The 20,162-nt window shown below is 37.4% G+C and overlaps 1 protein-coding gene across 7 annotated transcripts in view; it reads right to left on the bottom strand.

The window, feature by feature from the left end:
* The window catches only part of PARP4 (poly(ADP-ribose) polymerase family member 4), a 260,869-nt gene that overhangs the window by 36,668 nt on the left and 204,039 nt on the right, over positions 1–20,162 (bottom strand). For 6 of the 7 annotated variants that reach the window (XM_064275429.1, XM_064275428.1, XM_064275424.1 and 3 more), the window contains 9 exons: positions 19,442–19,629; positions 16,567–16,666; positions 15,821–15,991; positions 15,243–15,323; positions 13,875–13,955; positions 12,691–12,786; positions 10,257–10,379; positions 4,278–5,330; positions 2,561–2,660 (listed from right to left, as the gene is read on the bottom strand). In XM_064275429.1, coding sequence (XP_064131499.1) covers positions 2,561–2,660; positions 4,278–5,330; positions 10,257–10,379; positions 12,691–12,786; positions 13,875–13,955; positions 15,243–15,323; positions 15,821–15,991; positions 16,567–16,666; positions 19,442–19,629 — 1,993 coding nt within the window. The other variant, XM_064275430.1, reaches the window with a different exon arrangement.

Raw genomic sequence — 20,162 nt, 5'->3', positions numbered from 1 at the left:
CAGCAGTGTATAAGTGTTCCAGTCTCTCCACAACCTCTCCAACATTTATTGTGTTTTTTGGATTAATGTCAGCCTTGTTGGGGTGATATGGAATCTCGTTGTATTTTTGATTTGCATTTCTCTAATAGCTAAAGATCATGAGCATTTCTTCATGTATCTGTTAGCAGCCTGAATGTCTTCTTTGGTAAAGTGCCTGTTCATATCTTTTGACCATATTTTAATCAAGTTGACTTTTTATTGTTGAGTTTTTGCAGTATCCTGTAGATTTTAGAGATCAGAAGCTGATCATAAATGTCATAGCTAAAACCTTTTTCCCAATCTGTAGGGAACCTTTTTACTCTTTTGGGAAAGTCTTTGGATGAGCATAGGCATTTGACTTTTAGAAGCTCCCAGTTATCTAATTTCTCTTCTGGTGTTCACACTGTTAGTAATGTTTTGTATACTGTTTATGCAATGTATTAGGGCTTCTAGCATTATAGCTATTTTTTCTTCCATAATCTTTAGCATTTTAGATTTTATATCTAGGTCTTTGATCCATTTTGAGTTTGTTTTTGTGCATGGTGTGAGATATGGATCTTGTTCCATTTTTTTACAGATGGATATCCAGTTATGCCAGCATCATTTGTTAAAGAGATTGTCTTTTCCCCATTTAACAGATTTTGGGCCTTTGTCAAATATCAGCTGCTCATATGTGAATGGGCTCATGTCTGGATTCTCAATTCTGTCCCATTGGTGTATGTATCTGTTGTTGTGCCAGTACCAGGCTGTTTTGACTACTGTGGTGGTATCATATGTTCTAAAATCAGGTACAGTGAGGCCTCCCACTTTGTTCTTCTTTTTCAGTAATGCTTTACTTATCTGAGGCCTCTTTCTCTTCTGTATGAAGTTGGTGATTTGTTTCTCCATCTCATTAAAAAATGTCACTGCTATTTGGATTGGGATTGCATTGTATCTATACTTTGCTTTGGGTAGAATAAACATTTTTACAATGTTGAGTCTTCCTATCCATGGGAAAGATATGTTGTCCCACTTATGTACGACTAAGACTCTCTTGGTTTCTTGCAGTAGTGTCTTATAGTTTTCTTTCTACAGGTCTTTTATGTCTCTGTTTAGATTTATTCCTAAGTATTTTATCTTCTTAGGGGCTACTGTAGATGGTATTGATTTGGTGATTTCCTCTTTGACATTCCCTTTGTTGATGAACAGGAATCCAACTGATTTATATACGTTTATCTTGTATTCTGATACACTACTAAACTTTTCTATTAGTTTCAGTAGCTTTCCTGAGGACTCTTCAGGTTTTTCTGTGTAAAAGATCATGTCATCTGCGAACAGAGGTATCTTTACTTTTTCTTTGCCAATATAAAAAAAAAAAAACCACTGACTCATATGGATGCCCTTTATTTCTTTATCTAGCCTAATAGCTCTGGCTAGGACCTCTAGCACAATGTTGAATAAGAATGGTGATAAAGGGCATCCTTGTCTGGTTCCTGTTCTCAAGGGGAATGCTTTCAGTCTCTCTCTGATAAGATAATGTTGGCTGTTGGCTTTGTATAAATGCCCTTAATAATGTTTAGTAATTTTCCTTCTATTCCTACTTTGCTGAGAGTTTTTATCGTGAAATGGGTGTTGGACTTTAAAACTTTTTTTTTTTAATATTTTGTCCAGAAATTAAAACTCTTATTGACAGAATTAGTCATATACAAGTTCTTTCACTATTCCAAGAACAAGAAGTTTCTCTTCATCCCTATTTTCATCATTCCTTTTTAGTCTAGTGCAGGTCAAACAGACTAAAAATCAGCTAACTCATCTACCCTGGATTATGAAAAGGCTGACATTTTAGAGGTGGTGGCAGTTCACTTCATCTACAAATACAGGTTAATTGCTTAATATTTATTTTATAAGAAAAATATCTTAGAACAGGACTAGCATTTGAACTTCAAGCCACTTGCTGGATGTCTAAGATCTCCTCATCCATCCCTTCATTGTCAGAAGAAGAAACTGAGATCCAGAGAGGCTGAAGTCCTTGCTCTGGAAGACAACTGGCAAGATGCTCTTCAAATTTGTTTTGTCTTCCTGGGCACAAAACTAAACTACATTTCCTAGTCCCTTTGTACCTGGATAACTAGTTCTGGCCATATTTTCTCTCTTTTCCTCCTGTCTGCCAGGTGACAGATGCCAGAGTAATCTTTTTGTCTTTTTCCACCAGGGCAATTTTAAAGCTACATATTAAAGATTACAAAGCCTCAGTATGGAAGGAGTCTGGTTCTCTAAATGCTCTGTCCTTGCTGACCAATGTTTGACAGTGATGTGAGTAAAAAATAATCTATTATTGTATTAAGCTGTGTTAAACTCAGTTAAAACCAAGGTTTTCTTTTTTTTTGAGTAGTCAGTGCTACTTATGCTAATAAATTTGTGTGGTATGACTAAAATTAATTCCCTACCTTTTTGCTGGTCAACAAATATAATCCCACTTATACATTAGTTACATAATTACTATTATACTATTCAAAAAAAATAATTTATAACAATTACTGTGCTGGAAAAAATAGCGACTTACCTAGAGATCGAATGCCTTTTTGTTCAAGAAAGCTGTTTAAAAAATTTGTATTAAGGTTTAATATAAATCCCAGTTCTGGAGTAAGTTTCCAGAAGCCATCCTATAAAATTAAGAAAACGAATTTAAGTCACATCATTAGAATTTCATCACATAATAAGTTTCCACTATTTCAATTCGGTTAATTGAAACATTTCTGAAAATTTTGTTACCATAAAATCAAAGCTCTTCATAGACGAGTGATACAGAATTGTTTTGAATCTCATAAACACTATGACACTAAGTATCTAAAGTCATTTAAATAAAGAAGTTCATGTGTAGAGAGTTTAAAAAATGGTATTTTCTATTTTTTTGTTTTTGTTCTAACAATGCTTTGAACCAGTGTGTCAATCTTTTAAATATCATTATCTCTTTTGTTCAACATAAAAAAATTGGCCTTCAGAGTCTAAAACTTGAAAATTGTACTTTTCTAAATATAAAATTTAATATTGAACATGCTTTTTGAAACTACATATATACTTCCCTGTATCTACCATCTCCTGTCCTCCTCAGCTAAGAGCCACTACTTCAAAGACTGATCTTTATCACATGCTCATGAAAGCATGGTAAGCCTGAAGATGGCGACCCTAACCTTGAAGGAGATAGACCGAGGTCTTAGGGAAACTAACATAGGAAGCAGAAATGAGGATGCAGTCATAAGCAGGTGCACAGGTTAAAGGATCTATGCCAAGAACTTTAAAAAATAAGAACATGAATAACACATGCCAACCCAAATTGAACTAATGTCAGGTACACTTTTTTTTATCTTTTCAGCAACTTCTTATGTAAGGATTATTATTACACTCACTTTGCAGATGAAGACACAAGGTCCAGAAAGGTGAAATTAACTTGTCTAAAGTCACACTGCTGATACGCAGCAGAACCAGGATTTAAAATCCAATAGTATGGCTCTAGGGCCCACAATCTTGACTAACTGCTATACTCCTTCCCACACTGCTTTTATGTACATTATCTCATGTAAGGAAAGCTGGGCAGCTATTATTATCCTGTTTAAACATCACAAACATTCTAGGAGGCAGACACTATTACTATCCCCATAATATGGATGAAGAAATTGAAACTCAAAAACGTTATCTGACTTGCCTAAAATCAAAAGTGGTAGGGCTGGGACTCAGACTTAGTCTTATCATACTAAATCAAGCTGCCTTTTCACTTTACTATTTAAAATAAATAAATAAATAAATAAATAATTAGAGATGTGAGATTGGGCCTTGGTTTTTATAGGCTGTTTATTAGCTTAACAAAAGAAATAATAAGTTCTAACCACAATTATACTAAGTCATATCTATATTTCAAAGACATTATGTAGAAATTATTTAGGCTATACTTCCAGCACTTGCGCTTTACTTCCAAAGGGAAATTTACATAAATTTCAATTCATCAGTTCTAGCTTACTCTATGACCTGTGCAGGGATGTTAATGTTCAACTAAGGAATATTAGCGTGCACTAGAATGATGTTTCAGATTAACACTTAACAGAGAAAGACCAGTCAAATACATCACGAAGTACATTTTTTAGTTCAGTGGACTTATTTATTTACAGGTAGCAAGATTTCCTTGATGAAGGAAGTGATCTGTTGATTTGTTGTTTATGACCAAGGGATGGTCATAAACTATGAAGCTAACTAACTACAGGCTTAAAAAGAAATAAGATCAATACCTCAGTTTGTAGACTGAAGAGTTTAGTCCAAGGCACAAAATTCCTCCAGCTTTTTCTGCAGACTTTGTCATCCTCATTATTTTGTGCCTGAAAGCTTGAGGTAAAATCACTTCTTGTTACATCAGATTTTGCTACCCTTTTTGAAAACCTACGTGCTTGAAGCACTGGCCTTTCATTACTTTTCATTTCAGAAGAACTTTCATGAATTGAGGCAGTCCAAAGATCATGTTGGGGAGCATGTGACAATACATTTCCAGCAGAAAGAGTTAATGGAAAAGAAACTCCTGACTCACTGCTAGCAAACCTAAGTACATCTATTGGTGGCTTATAATTGGCACTCAAAGGACCCAGAGAATTTTGAAAATGAAGAGGAGAGGGAACGCCAAAACCTGTGGCTGAAACAGGGGGAGGAACTCTAGGAACAGAAAGAAAAAGATGTGGTCTGGGAGTAGAACTGCCACTTCCATAGATCTCATGGTCTTGGTAAATTTTAGATCGATCAATCTGTTTGGAGCCAAACAATACAGGTGAAAAAAGAGAAGAGGCACGGGATCTAAAAGGTGGGTTCTGGGGTGGCAGCCTGGAAGGGAAATCCAACTTAACAGAAATGTCAGTACAACTGTCAGTCTCAAGGTCTTGGTCATATTTAGATGGACCAAACTGTCTGAGACTAGCAGGAGAACCAAAAACAGAGTTCTGAGGAGAGCTGGGAGGGGAGAGAGAAGCAGAATCAACGTGAAAGGCACCTAGGGGAGTGGGTGCAGCATCAAGAGAAAGAGAAGGCTTGAAAACAGCATTTTTTCTGTTTAAAGAGGATTTCCTAAATTGTGCTTTAATTCCTTTTTTTTTTAATGAATTCATCCAGCTTAAATCCAATGGCTTTGCCACAAATCTACATTCAGAATTGCATATTGAAGGTTGTACTGGTAGTTGTGTGGCTAAATTAAACACTTCAACATCTTCAGACACTTCCATCTTGAGTGATTTAACTTCTCTTTCAGTCAAAGATTTGGGTTGCAACTCTTCGTTCAGTGCAGAGGATGCTGAAACAATCTACCCAGAAGAGAAAATTGTAATGTAAGAAGAAAATACAGAATAAAACTAACAATCCAACAAGCATACTTAAGACTTTCTTGTAGTCAAGCAATTGTTTACGCCAGATCTTGAGTCCCAGAATCAGGATCATCGACATGAGCAAAAACATTGAAGATAAAACCAGAGATCTTCAGTATCATTTAAGTATGACTCCCTCATTTTATAAATATGGAATTTGAGGCCTGGAGAGAATGTCAGCAATAAATATATCAGGTACTTAAAGCTTTTCATCTCTTTAGAATCACAGAACTTTAAGCACCCCTCATTTTACGTATGAGGAAACTGAGAACCATAGGAATAGAGTGACTTGCCCAAAATGTTACAATTAGCAGAATTACAGTATGTAAATTAGCCCTAAAATAAGCTAACGATTTGAAGTAATTTTTTCTAGTTTTTTATCCTGGTTTTCAGCAATATTAAGAAACTGAGAAAAATGAAAAGATATTTCAAAGGCTTTAATTAAAGTAACTAAATGAATGTATCTTCATACCAGAGTAGAACAATATGGATAACACAGGGGAATGAAAAGATGCTATTTTACTATTATTTCAATCTAAATATGGTGTCCCTTAAAAAGCTGCATATAATCAAATCAAGTTTCATATGCACGGTAAGTTCTTTAGCTTTAATACTTTTGTAAATAATTAGTCCCTAAATGCATCAAAGTAAATGAGCTTTTAAAAAAGCAGTACCCCTTTTCCAACTCAGCCAAGTTCCAAGCATACATTTAAATAATTAATACTACAAAACACATAATAAAACACACATTTAAAAACAATATTTTTTAAACAATGTTTATCTGGTTCAGAAATATTTTTTGGAATTAGACAAGCAATCCAAAAAGAACAATAGCGATGTATTAGGTCCATCAGATGTTAAAGCATTTTATAATAACTACAATAACTAAAATGGATAGATCAATGGAACAGAGCAGATAGTCAAGCAATATACCCCGAAACATGGGTATTTAGAAGATGAAAAGGGTATTTCAAATCAGTGGGAGAAAAGGAATAATCACTCAATAAACAGTATTGGGAAAAGTGGGTAGCCATCTGGAAAAGAATAAAAAAGTTGGTTCCATACTTCTTATTTTATATCAGGAAAAATTCAAACTGCATGAGCAATTTCGGGGAATTCACATTACTAAGGGCTCATTTCCCAAATATATAAACTTTCCTAAAATAAATAAGAAAATGACTAACAAACAGCACAATAAAAAAGTACAAAAGACATGAACAGACAGTTCATAAAAAGGGAGATATGTAGACCCTTAAGAATAGGAAAACATGCTCTTCATTCATAAAGAACAAAATGAAAATTAAGAAGTCACTAATACATTTTTATTTTTTTTTCAACAATTGTAAGGATGGCTCAGGACCAGGCAATGTTTCCTTTTGTTGTACAAAGGGTCGCTATGAGCCAGAACTGACTCGACGCCACCGAACAACAACACCACCAATACATTTTTCACCTATTTTGTTCGTACATTAAGTGTTGTTATTGTTAGGTGTTGTCGAGTCAGTTCCGACTCATAGCGACCCCATGTACAACAGGATGAAACGTTGCCTGGTCCCGTGCCATCCTCACAATCATTGCTGTGTTTGAGCCTATTGTTGCAGCCGCTGTCTTAGTTATCTAGTGCTGCTATAACAGAAATACCACAAGTGGATGGCTTTAACAAAGAGAAATTTGTTTTCTCACAGTCTAATAGGCTAGAAGTCCAAGTTCAGGGCATCAGCTCCAGGGGAATGCTTTCTCTCTGTCGGCTCTGGAGGAAGGTCCTTCTCATCAATCTTCCCCTGGACTAGGAGCTTCTCTGCACAGGAACCCCGGGTCCAAAGGATGCACTCTGCTCCCGGTGCTGCTTTCTTGGTGGTATGAGGTCCCCTTGTCTCACTGCTCATTTCTCTCTTTTATATTTCAAAAGAGATTGCCTCAAGACATGAGCCAATCTCGTAGATTGAGTCCTGCCTCATTAACATAACTGCCACCTATCCCATCTCATTAATGTCAAAGGGGTAGAATTTACAACACATAGGGAAATCACATCAGATGACAAAATGGTGAACAATTACAATACTGGGAATCGTGGCCTAGCCAAACTGGTAACACATATTTCAGGGGACACAATTCAATCCATGACAGTCACTGTGTCAATCCATCTCATTGAGGATCTTCCTCTTTCTCACTGACCCTCTACTTTACCAAGCATGATGTCGTTCTACAGGGACTGGTCCCTGCTGATAATATGTCCAAAGTACATGAGACCATGTCTTGCCATCCTCACTTCTAAGGCGCATTCTAGCTGTACTTCTTCCAAAATAGATTTGCTCAATCTTTTGGCAGTCCATGGTATATTCAATATTCTTCACCAACACCATAATTCAAATGCATCTATACTTCTTCAGTCTTCCTTATTCACTGTCCAGCTTTCACATGCATATGAGGTGGCTAAAAATACCATGGTTTGGGTCAAGTGCACCTTAGCCCTCAGAGTGACATCTTTGCTTTTTAACACTTTAAAGAGGTCTTTTGCAGCAGATCTGCCCAATTCAATACAATGTTTGATTTCTTGACTGCTGCTTCCATTTATAGTAGCAAACTATTCACAGAGTTCTCCACAATACAAACAGAGCTGCCTTATTCTTTATAACGGTAGTATAGATGTTGCTAGACTGCCCTCCAAAGAGGTTGTACTGATTTACACTCCCACCAGCTTGGAGGAAAGTGCCTTTACCACTTTTTTTTTTTTTTTTTTTTTTACACCTTATTGTACTTTAAGTGAAAGTTTATATAGCAAATTAGTTTTTCCATCAACATTCCATGCACAAACTGTTCCATGACATTGGTTGCAATCCCTGCAACATGTCAGCCCTATTCCCATTTCCTCCCTGGCTTTCTTGTTTTCATTCATCCAGTGTCCCTGCCCCTCCCTGCTTTTTCATCTTGCTTTTGGGCAATCACTACACTTTTGGTCCCGTACAATTGATTATTCTAAGGAGCACCTTCCTCATGGGTATTATTGTTTATTTTATAGGCTGAGAGGTGGTCTCTGGGAGTATCTTCAGTTTCCGTTAGAAGGCTGTCTTAGGGCATTAGTCTCGGGGGTTCCTCCAGTCTCTATCAGACTATTTCCAGGCACTCTTGCTAATAATAATGCTAACATTATTGAATGCCTACCAAGAACCAGACATGTTCTAAGGGTCTTACATGTACTAATTCATTTACTATTCACAACTCTATGAGTCAGGTTCAATTATTGTCACCATTTTAGAGCACAAAGAATTGGAGCATGACTGCCCTGACAGGGAACACAACAGAGAACCCCTGAGGGAGCAGGAGAACAGTGGGACACAGGCCCCAAATTCTCATAAAAAGACCCGGTTAAATGGTCTGACTGAGACTAGAAGGACCCTTGCGGTCATGGTCTTCAAACCTGTTGGCTCAGGACAGGAACCATTCCTGAAGCCAACTCGTGAGACATGGATTGGACTGGACAGTGGGTTGGAGAGAGATGCTGATGAGGAGTAAGCTACTTGCATCAGGCGGGTACTTCAGACTATGTTGGCATCTCCTGTCTGGAGGGGAGATGAGAGGGTAGAGGGTGTTAGAAGCTGGCAAAATAGTCACGAAAAGAGAGACTGGAAGGAGGGAGTGGGCTGTCTCATTGGGGGGAGAGTAATTGAGAGTATGTAGTAAGGTGTATTTTTTTTTTTAGTAAGGTGTATATAAGTTTTTATGTGAGAGACTGACTTGATTTGTAAACTTTCACTTAAAGCACAATAAAAATTATTTAAAAAAAAAAGAATATATACAAAAAAAAAAAAAAAAAGAACTGGTGCACTGAGAGGTTATGGTCACATAGCTAGTTAAGTGGGGTGGGGATTCAAACCATAACTCCTGTTTTCTTAACCACTATATTTTCTGACCTTCCACTTATCTTCCTTTTTTGATCTTTGCCATTCTGATAGATTTAAAAAAAAAAAAAAAAAAACAGAATTTCACTGGATTCTTAATTGGCATTTCTCTTGGCAACCATGAGGTTGAGTAGCTTTCATATGTTTGAGTCATACTATTTCTTTATATATGATCAAACCCTTTGCCTATTTTCCTATGGGATTACTGGTCTTTTTAATAATTTTTAAGAGCTCTTTACATATTAAAAAAGTTAATCTGTGTCTGTTGCAAATATTTTTTCCCAGTTCATTATTGTCTTTGAATTTTATTTGTCATATGTCTAAATCTCTTGCAGATTTTTGAAACACTATTCAAAGAGCACCTTGCTGCTAGCTTTTTAATATAGTTTTGGTTTGTAGCCTTGGTTCATTCCAAAATAGGATTTCAGATGGCTAGTTGTGCCATGCCCACTCATCCAGCCCTGCCACAACCCATCTATTCTGTGGCAACTACATGGGTGCTCTTTTATCTAATAGGGTTGTAACTAGGGAAGTGTGATGGTTAAGGTTGTGTGTTGACTTGGCTGGGCCATGATTCTCAGTGGTTTGGCAGTTATGTAATGATGTACTCACCTCCATAATGAGATCTGATATAATGTAATCATCATGATGAGATCTGTTATGAGCAGTCAATCAGTTGAAAGGGAGTTTCCTTGGGGCCCCCTGGAGTGAATGATTTTAATTTTCTGTTTACCTATCCATGAATGAAGCCTAACCACACTTGTTCTCTTGTACTTTACAACTACCCTCTCAGTTAAAATGTCTGATACGTTTTCCTCGATCATGCACATTTTCGTAAATGTGCAAAAATTTTTCATCATCAGGGAGACAACAGTTTTTGCATATACAAGTCATAAGAGTGCTATTTCAGATTCGTCACCATCATGGAAATATAAAAATACTAACTTATTTGGTAATTAACATTTACCTGTGTCATGCCGGCATCTGATTGCTCCTCCTGCCAAGTTATATATGGCAGAAAGTCCACATCTTCTTTGGCAATAAGTTCCAAAATATTTGGAATATTAGGAAAAGGTAACTCATTCTCACCCTATATTGAATCACAATTGGGTTAAACCAAAACAGACATTATCAAATAAAATCACTACTATAATTTTAAAGCCTGTGAATGTTTAATCTGGAATATGGTTGTGTATAAGATTGGAACATGTACCCTTAGCCACGAGTCAGTAGAATGATGTTGCTATTTGAGCACTTACTGGGGGCTGGGCACTGCATTGACTGCTTTACATGGATTTTCCTCTGCAACTTAGGAAGGAGAAACGACCTCTCAGAGGGTAAGGGAAGTCTAGAGCCCTTTCTATTTTTTTAGGTTCTTAGATAAATAAAAGAAATGCCAAAAATGTTACAAAATTTTAGTGTATCTTAAAAGTACATACGTTTAACTAATTAATAACATTAAAAATGATAATATATATAACCCATTAAGAGAGATCATCATAAGTCCTAATACTGATGAGACCATTTGTGAATGTGAGGTGGCCCTGGTTCTATGACACTCCTGGCCTCTCCTCATCTCCACTCCTCATAAGCCATGGAAGTAGGTGTTGTTACTAGTACCATTTCACAAATGAGAACATTGAGGCTATGTAACTTGCACAAAGCCAGTAACTGGTCTAACCAAGATTCAAGTCTGGTTCTATCTGACTTCAAGACCTTTGCTCTTAACTGTTGTACTACATTATGAAAAAGTGAAGAAACCTTTTTTGGGACGTATTCTTTCTTATGAACTACAGATAACTGAAGAGTAAAATTATACGAGGAAGCAATGAATTTCCCTGAAATGTCCGGATGGTGAAAATACTGCTCCTCTTTCGGAGCCACTGTGAAGTCTGAGTCGCAAAGGTGGAAGAGGAGCAGTTTATCTCTTTGGACTGGCCTTGGAGGATTGTGTGGAAATAAGAATGCCTTCTGGTGCAAATATCAAGGGTTTCCTATGGGAGTAGTCCAGCTACTGTTCCAGAAACTCATAGAGGCATCAAAAACTCAGATAACTTCAGTTACTGTCAAAGAGCAAAATAAGAGGCCAGGTAGGGATTGCAGCTCAACACAGTTCTTGTGAGACTGGAATGTGAGCTGCTACTCAGCTCTGCCATGTGAAAACGGGAATGCAGTATAGCCAGGTCATCAGATTTTTCAAGAAAATTAAGAAATCTGCGTCTTTGGGAAAAATCTCTGATAAATTTAAGTAACTAAAACAATTTTTCGAAAACACTCTCAGAATAAATAAAACACATCTGTTTAGTGGGCTGGATATGGAGCCCAGGTGGCGCAGCAGTTAAAGCACTTGGCTACTAACCAAAAGATCGACAGATCAAAGCCACCAGCCACTATGCAGGAGAAATATGTCGCAGTCTACTTCTGTAAAGATTTACAGCACTGGAAACATTATGGGGCAGTTCTGCTCCGTCCTAGGGTTTCTATGAGTCAGAATTGACTAGACAGCAATGGGTTTGGTTGGTTTTTTGGTCTGGACTGCTTACGGTAAGGGCCACCAACCAGTCTGACTTCTACCTTAGCATTCTAGGTCATATATGAGCCCCTGGGAAAAGTCTTGGGAAGGCAGGTGATGAAAGTCATTGTCTGTGTGGCGGCCTCACTGGCTTTGCAGGAGTCACGTTTCGTCCTCCTAGTACAGACTGCAATCCTCACTCAATGAACAGGATACCACCATTGAGAACCGCTGATGCTATTACAGGTAGCTGCCAGCCCTTGTCATATTTTATTATAATCCAGACCGACTGACTTTGAAACACTAAGATATCAGAAAAATCTTTAGAGATTGAAATTCCTATTATACATAAAACTATTTGTACACAGTTTTACAATGCCCAACAAGACTGACTCTGGTCTAGTCACTTTTTGTTTTCCCACATATAAAAAGTTCTAACTGGGCCTATTGAAAGTGTTCCTCCCCCTTTATATGAAACTTAGCATCTCTAATGGAAATAAGCAGGGATATTGGTATGAACTTGACAAAAATGCATCTATGAAATAAATCTAGGGTTCTCTAAAAACTGTGCTTTGTACATTACTAGAAAATCAGTTCTTCTAAAAAAAGTCATTTTAAATATTATTCTTCAGTTACATTAATAATAATAATAATGAGCAATTGTTTAATCCAAGCTTTACTTCTTTACTATTTAAGATTAATCACATTGAAAGCCCAGTTTTCTTTGACATTAAATTCAGTGCTTTCCGCCACACTACCTCACATAAATGTGAAAAATCCTGTATTTGAGATTTCTTTCTGTGAAATGCAGATTAGCAATCAGAGCAACAATAATTTTCTCAATATGTAAAGATAAATAATTTAACCATGAGTTAACAACAATACGTACTCTTTTCTCAACTGCCACAAAGCTTGTAAACTGTGTTAGGAGAGAGTTTTCTTTACTGATTTTAATAATCAGAGATTTCAAGACTTGCTTCTTCATCTAGAATAGAATAAAACAAATGACATCATGTCCTGTTATATTTTTTACTATTTACCTACATATGACCAATTAAAAGAGTATTAAGTAATCTAAAAAGTTATTTTTCTATGACAAATAAATCATTTCATTAGTATTTCAAACTATTTAGTCAATGATCCTAGGTAAATATCAAATAGGTGACTCCAATGTTTCCTGCAAAATAGGATCAACTGAAGAGCTAATTTGGAAAAAATAATTCATATTTATGTAGCTCTTTATAATTTCTCATTCTTTTACAGACAACCTGTAAGGCAGATGTCTGGTTCCCCTTCTAAAGAAAAGGAATCAAGGCTTGGAAAGGATAGATGACTTGTCAGTGGCAGGGCTGATCAGGAGCCATGCCGCCTAGCTCTTAGTTCAGTGCTGCCTCTCAGAGGAAAAAAGGACCTTAAGAAAACTGAACACAAAGCTGCTAATCAGAGGGCAATAAAGGAGTCCTGCGAAAAGCAAGAGGTAGTTTTTTACTGGCCAGGACTGCTTGGAGGGCGTCCAGGCTCTTGAGTGGCACACAGGCACCTTCCTTTAGGGATGGCACTGAGCACTGATGCTCCCAGCCACATTTGAGATTCCAGCCCGTGAGAGACACCAGAACAGTCAGAGTAGGTGGCTGAGTAGACCCTTGTCTGGAGGACATCAGCACAGTGAGGAGTGGCTTTGTCTCTTCTGTATGTCCTGAGGCAGGTTCCCAATCCCTTGTGCACTTGAGTTTCTCATTAGTAAAATGGGGATACTAACACCTACAACATGGGTTTGTTATAAGAATGAAATGAGGTCATGTGCATTACAGACACTTAGTAAATGTTCTCTTTCCTCCCTTGGCTGAATTCTCAGGAAACCACTAACATTCTTTCCCTAGGTAATTCATTCAACATGCATTTACTGAGCACCCTGCACCCCAGGTACAGATATAACAGAGACAATGATGAAGCCTCCCACAACCACACTCATCTTTTCCACCCAGCTGTCCTGATTTGACATGTTTGAAGATAACTCAATTTAAGAATGACCAAGAACAACGCATAATGGTTTCTACTATGAAAAGAACAGACCTGGTGATGTGTTTCATTTTCATGGAGAATGCCATATTCAAAATCTCTAATGAGAGCTCGGGCTGTCAGCTTGTGAATCATCTATGTTTAAGAGGCAAAGGAAAAAAGATTCCAATGGCTTCTAATTAAAGACTTGCATAGAAAACCAGTTTTTAAATTGAAGTATAATTTACATACATTAAATGTACCCTTCTTAAGTGTAGTTTGATTTAACAAATGTATACAGTTATACAACCGAAATAAAGATACAGAGCATGTCCTTCACTTTAAAATATTACCCCTGCTCCTCTAACCAGCTCCAGCCCCTAGCAACAACCACTGATTGATCTGTTTTCCGTCCTTACAGTTTTGCCTTTTCTATGAAAGGCCAGTACATAAATTCAATTTATTTCAGAATTTTAAAACTGTTTCTTTCCTGCAGGAAGAGTCAGCTTAGTCCCTGTAATGCCCAACATGAACATATCCAACATTAATATACTCTGAAGAACAAGAGCAGCAAAAATTGCATTATGAAGGATTTCCTCCTTTTTCTCTCAGATGACTAAGAAATGCAACTGATCTTGAATGGCAATATCTGCTTTTAGTGATAACTCCAATCCTGTAATTTTGTTCTTGATAAGGTCATAGTTCATAAAGTAAGCATGACTATTAAAACTTCCCCCCAGATTCAATTTTTAAAGCAATATAGCTTTAAGTTCTTAAGTTCCCTTAAGTTCTATATATAAATCACTATCAAGTAATAAGTCAAAAGTTACTGATTCAGTGTCAAAAAGTAAGACATATTTTATTTTTTAAAAACATCAACAACATCTGGGAAACAGTTTATCTGGTTATAAAAGTACTCCAATTAATAGCAAGCTACATGTGATTAGTATACATAAAGAATTTTCAAACTACAGTGGATTCAGTACTAATGCAAATACTGCAAATTTTTTTGATAATTCATTTGCTTTTAACCCAAAAACAGAAAAAAACAAACATATTCTCAATATATGATATGGTTTACTCTTACTCTGGTGCTGTTATACTTAATATATATAAAAAAAAAATAGACCAGTAGCATTACACTTTTATTGTGTCATGGCTATCTTTGAGATCTCCCTAGAAAACTTTTCATGCATAAAATGCAATATTTAATTTATTCACACCCATTGAAGCTCATCTATGGACACAGAACCCCAGATAAAGACCCTCTGCATTAGAAACTTAAGGAAAGTGTCCTCATTTGTACAGACAACAATCCTTCACACTGCATGTTGAAATCTCAGCACAGAAAAACAACAAAAGAAGTAGATGAAGCATTATATATTAAAATATAAAATTATAGCTTTGGAACACTTGGTCCATATTTTAAGTTTTAAATCTTACAGTTCCAGTTGTCTTCTGAAGTTCTGTAGTTGACACCATTGTACAAAATTCTTTCTCTTGAATTAATGCACTTAGAGTTGCCTGAATTGGGGAAAAAAAAAATTCCTCATTGGCTTTTCAACTCCACAGTGTCTTGGTTAGTCTAACAGTGATTCCTTCAGTGATTTATTCTCCCCTTTGAAATGGAATTTAAAGGCTCTCCAGCACTCCTGGTTAACCACCAGCTAGCCCTGGAGAAGGACATAGTGCTCGGTAAAGTAGAGCGTCAGTGAAGAAAAGGAAGACCCTTAACAAGATGGATTGACACAGTGGCCGCAGCAATGGGCTCAGGCATAACAATGATTGTGAGGATGGCTCAGGACCGGGCAGTGTTTTGCTCTGCTGCACAAGGGGTCACTATAAGTCAGAATTGACCCAATGGTGCCTAACAAGAACATGTTCTCAGCAGCAGAAAGTTTGCCAGCATACTATGATTTGGAAGGGGGTACAGGGAGGAGAAAAAAGAAAACAAGAAAAAGACAATTATTAGCAAACTACATTGCTCTTCCCATAGTAAAACAAATTATGTGCCTTCGTACCTGTGTGCAATGTGGAATAAACCCATAGACGAGGAGGAGGTCATTGTGGAACAAGGACTGCACCTGGGCTGGTGCCTGCAAAGGTTCAGGCAAATTCGTGCTTAGCTGCTGCCATTTGACAGAGACTGAGTGGCAACTTGGAGAGTGTAATCTAGTCATTTGGTCTTCTATCTATTCACAAAAGAGGGATTATTCCTTTTTCAATTTTACATCCAGGAAACACAGAGCTCACAGTGTTATTTAACATTTAAAATAAATTTTACATTCAATCTTTTTGGATTGTTGCCATTTGTTTCTTTCTCTTTCCTGCTACAGGTACTTTTTTAAAAGCAACTATATCAAATTTTTTTATAATAGCACTATCACATAACTGAAATTCACAAAATGTCATAAAATTATTTCATTAGCTAATTACTAAAATGCAACTATAGGTATAAATTCCATTTATAAAAATTCATGCTAACAAAACCTATGTAATACTTTACTTTTTAAAATCAACCCGTGACACTTTATAAAGCAGTAATCAAATTATGAGCTAGAAGAATGAGTCGATTAAGTATTGACTGTGTTCCTGCTAGGTACGAGGCAAATGGTCATCAGGGCAGGTGGTCAGACCTTCAGTAGCTTTAGCCTCTTTAGGGCTCCTCATTCCATTAATGAAAGCATAGGAGTTACTGTCACTACCCTTGTTAGAATATTTCTACACATAAACAGAAGACTACATATAAGATGTTTAAAAATCATACCTGTGTTTTCCATCTATGTTTGGATTTTGAGTTAAAATATTCAAATACTCCGGCACCACACTGGGACAAAGTCCTTAAGATATGACGATTTGCTGTAGAACTAATCACATTTCACGTTTCAATTTTCAAGAAATTTTAGAAAACTTTCGCAGTACATGTTAACAATGTTGACAAAGCTCAAAACTGAATAGAAGAAGCATTACATGAAGAAGAATTTACTCTTCTACATCTGAGGTTAGAGAGAGAAAACTTGTAATAGACAGTATGATATATCTGAAGGTTTGGGTAATTTCAGCTTCCACGTATCAGAGGACTTTCTTATCTTTGACTATAGAAATAAGGAAAAAGGTAGGAACTTTTGACTTTTGGTCTACCTAAGTAGGTAGATGATTCTGAAAAAACCCCAAAGGTATCAGAAGAGATCAACCTACTTCTGATGAATGTCAAAGTTACCCGAACCGGATCCCAAAGGCCAAGAACTGGCAAAAGTGTTAATAGTCTACCTCTTAAATTGTATTACATCACTTCTAGATAGCACAAGTTATAAAAGAAGTAATTCTCACTCTAGCTAAGAAAACTTTTTATATTTAAGTGATAAGTATCCTATTAAGATTCTCTCAATAATCAAGAATGCCTTTCTTGGGAAGTTTCTTCCTGAAATATTATGGAAATGATCAATTATTTTTCAGAAAAAAAGTTTAAAATTATTTCTAAGATATTTTTTAGCCCAAGCTAAAGACTGATTTTATCTTTTGTCCTCAAAATTAACTGACAATGATTATGATGTTGATTAGAAAATCCTTAAGACAAAGGTTATTAGTATTTTCTAGATTTCATCAGTTAGGCTAGTTAGAATCTTTTTTGTGCCCCATTGTGTGGACTGCAGAGGACAAGTTATTTCAACAGGAAAAAGGCAGAACCGATGATCACTATTACTACAGAACCTGTACTAGAGTTTGTAAATATAAAATGTAGGTATAAAACAAGGCAGTAGCATTTAGAAAGATCATGACATAAATCATGATAATTGTAGCTCCTTCAGGCTGGGTCCTGTAACCAGCACAGCATCACTCCTCAGGGGAGGCTTTCTGACTCATGGTTCTACCCTCTCCAGCCCCACTCACCCTTGATCACAACTTCTCTATTTCCTTACCAGCACTTGAGAAAACCTGAACTCACCCTCTAATTTGCAGGATTACTTGTTGACTGTCTGCCCCCTAGAATGAAAACTTCTTAACACAGGACTCTTCCAGTCTCTCCTGGTACCGCGCCTCAGTGCCTAGCACAGTCTACCTTGTGATGAGCGCTCAGTGAGTAAGGGCAGAAATAAATGGTGCTGTCTGAGCCACAGCATCTGAACCTTGCTCTTTAGCATGGTCTAGTCTTCTCCAAAGAAGTATAAGCAGGCCTGTTCCATGGTAGTGTGGAGTCTGATGGAGGGGAAGTAGGCAGTGTTGTCATACACCAGGAAAAATTTACTGGAGCATTGGCTCAGGCAGGGATACTACCAGTGGAAAGGAGAAGACGGATCCCTACAGTATGGACTAGTCCCAAGTTCACAGGTGCTACCTAATCATGTAAAGCCTCATTACTACAAACTCCTGCTAGAGTCCGCTCAAGGTTGAATAAATTTAATACGGTCTGTGACGCCCTGATAGGCCTTGGATGTCACAGGGCAGGAGCTGTGACTGCGAAGGAGGGGACGAAAAGAGAGACAGAGTGTCTAGCACTCTGGGGCAGGCAGGTCTGGCCTGAGTGCAGTGGAGCAAGCATCCAAGGGCCCTGGGCTCCTGGAGCATCCAGAGAACACAGCTGACCTGTACTTCCTGCCCCCACCCCCATCCCCTCAAAGTGTCAAGTTGAGGGTATGTTTAGAGTACCGGGAGATGAGTTGGATCCTTGTATTGCCTCAGAACAAAGAAAGCTGGCAGGTCTTTTTCTGGAAGGGTGTCTGCAGGGCAAGTACAGGGGGCTTCAGGGACAAGCCCAGAGGATTATGCTGTATGCAAACATCAGTATAGCACTTTCTGTTCCGTATTTTCCTTCTATTTCCACCACATACCTTAGTTCAATCAGAAGAAGCAAAATATAATGGAAAGGGGGTCAATTCCGAAATCAAGGGGTTTTCACTTCCATGTAGGAATATTCTATTTAAAGTCTACTTTATAAAGTTCAAATGCTCACAGTAGCCAGAAAAGTAATACGAACAAGCAAAACAAACTGGGTGGGGACTGTCTAACTAGCCTGCCCAGGCCCGCCTGAAGTAGCAGCAGGCGCTGCTTAGCTCCAGTCAAACATAGCTCTGTGAAAATGTCCTCCGAGAACCTCAGACATCTCGAGGCAGATTGGAAATTTGGGTTTTATGTAAAATAATAATATCCAACATTTATTTGGTGCTTACCGTGTGTCAGGTTCAGTTTCAAGTGCTTTCCTTAAGTGATTTAATTTTTACAATAAGCCTATAAGGTAGATATTTTTATTATATCTTCATTTTATAGATAACAGGTTAAGCAACTTGCCCAAGGTCACAGCTAACAAATGGCTGACTTAGGTTTTGAAACCCATGTGGTCTGGCTCCAGAGGCTTTGCTCTTCATCTCTGCCCTACACAGCTTTTACATACTGTTATCACTTCATGGGAGCCCTGGTAGCACAATGGTTAAGCACTCAGCTGCTAAACAAAAGGTCCGCAGTTCGAACCCATCAGCCACTCCACAGGAAAAAGATGTGGCAGTTTGCTTCCGTAAAGATTACAGCCTATTTATGAGTCAGAAGCGACGCGATGTCAGTGTTTTGTTTTTTTTTTTTAATTAACTTCAAAACCTTCAAAAACCCTGGGCAATCCAACCAAAAAGCCTGCCTGCAGGACTACTCACCCAGTGCCACAGGTGAACATCCTGGTGTGCTGGACATTTCTTTTCACAAGCTTGAATGTTAGGCTCTCGTTCTGAATGTGCCCATCAGATATAAGGAGGATGTTCCGTAGCCCCTGAGAAGGGTACAGCAAATTTAAATATCGGAGAGTTTTCCAGAAGTCTGTATTTCCCATGGTAGGTGTAGCAGCCTGGAGGAAATGAAGAAAGAGATTGTTTACTCATTGTTGGGAATATTCACCATGAACTGTCATCATTTCCTGAAACACATGCCTCCTAGAGATACTGTCATTGAAAATTTTCCTTTTTTCTACTTATACATTTACGGAACAACTATACTGACATCCTTTGAGTTTACTTTCATGTCACACTGTAATGATATTTTTACTTTGCATCTATTTACTTTTTTACAGTTTTCAAAGAACTATTACATACACTTCACTTAATGGGACAAAACATCATATAAAAGTTTGCCAATCTAGGCTGAAGCAGAGTCTGGTCACTCTTAGCTTGCCCCAAACAAACAAACAGAGAGAAGAAAACACTCTAAAACATTAATGGTGGTTACATTTGGATGGTGGGACTACTGTTGATTTTTTCTTTCTACTCTTTTTTAATATCCAATATTTCTTTAATGAGTACATATCACTTTTATTAATAAAATAAAAAAAACCTGCCAATATACAAAAACTGAAGAACTAGGGCTTTTCTGATAGTGACCTCA

This window comes from Loxodonta africana, chromosome 23 (assembly GCF_030014295.1).
Source record: "Loxodonta africana isolate mLoxAfr1 chromosome 23, mLoxAfr1.hap2, whole genome shotgun sequence".
Lineage (NCBI taxonomy): Eukaryota > Metazoa > Chordata > Mammalia > Proboscidea > Elephantidae > Loxodonta > Loxodonta africana.
Note: the sequence above shows the minus strand (reverse complement) of the source record. Positions and strands in the feature narration are given on the sequence as shown.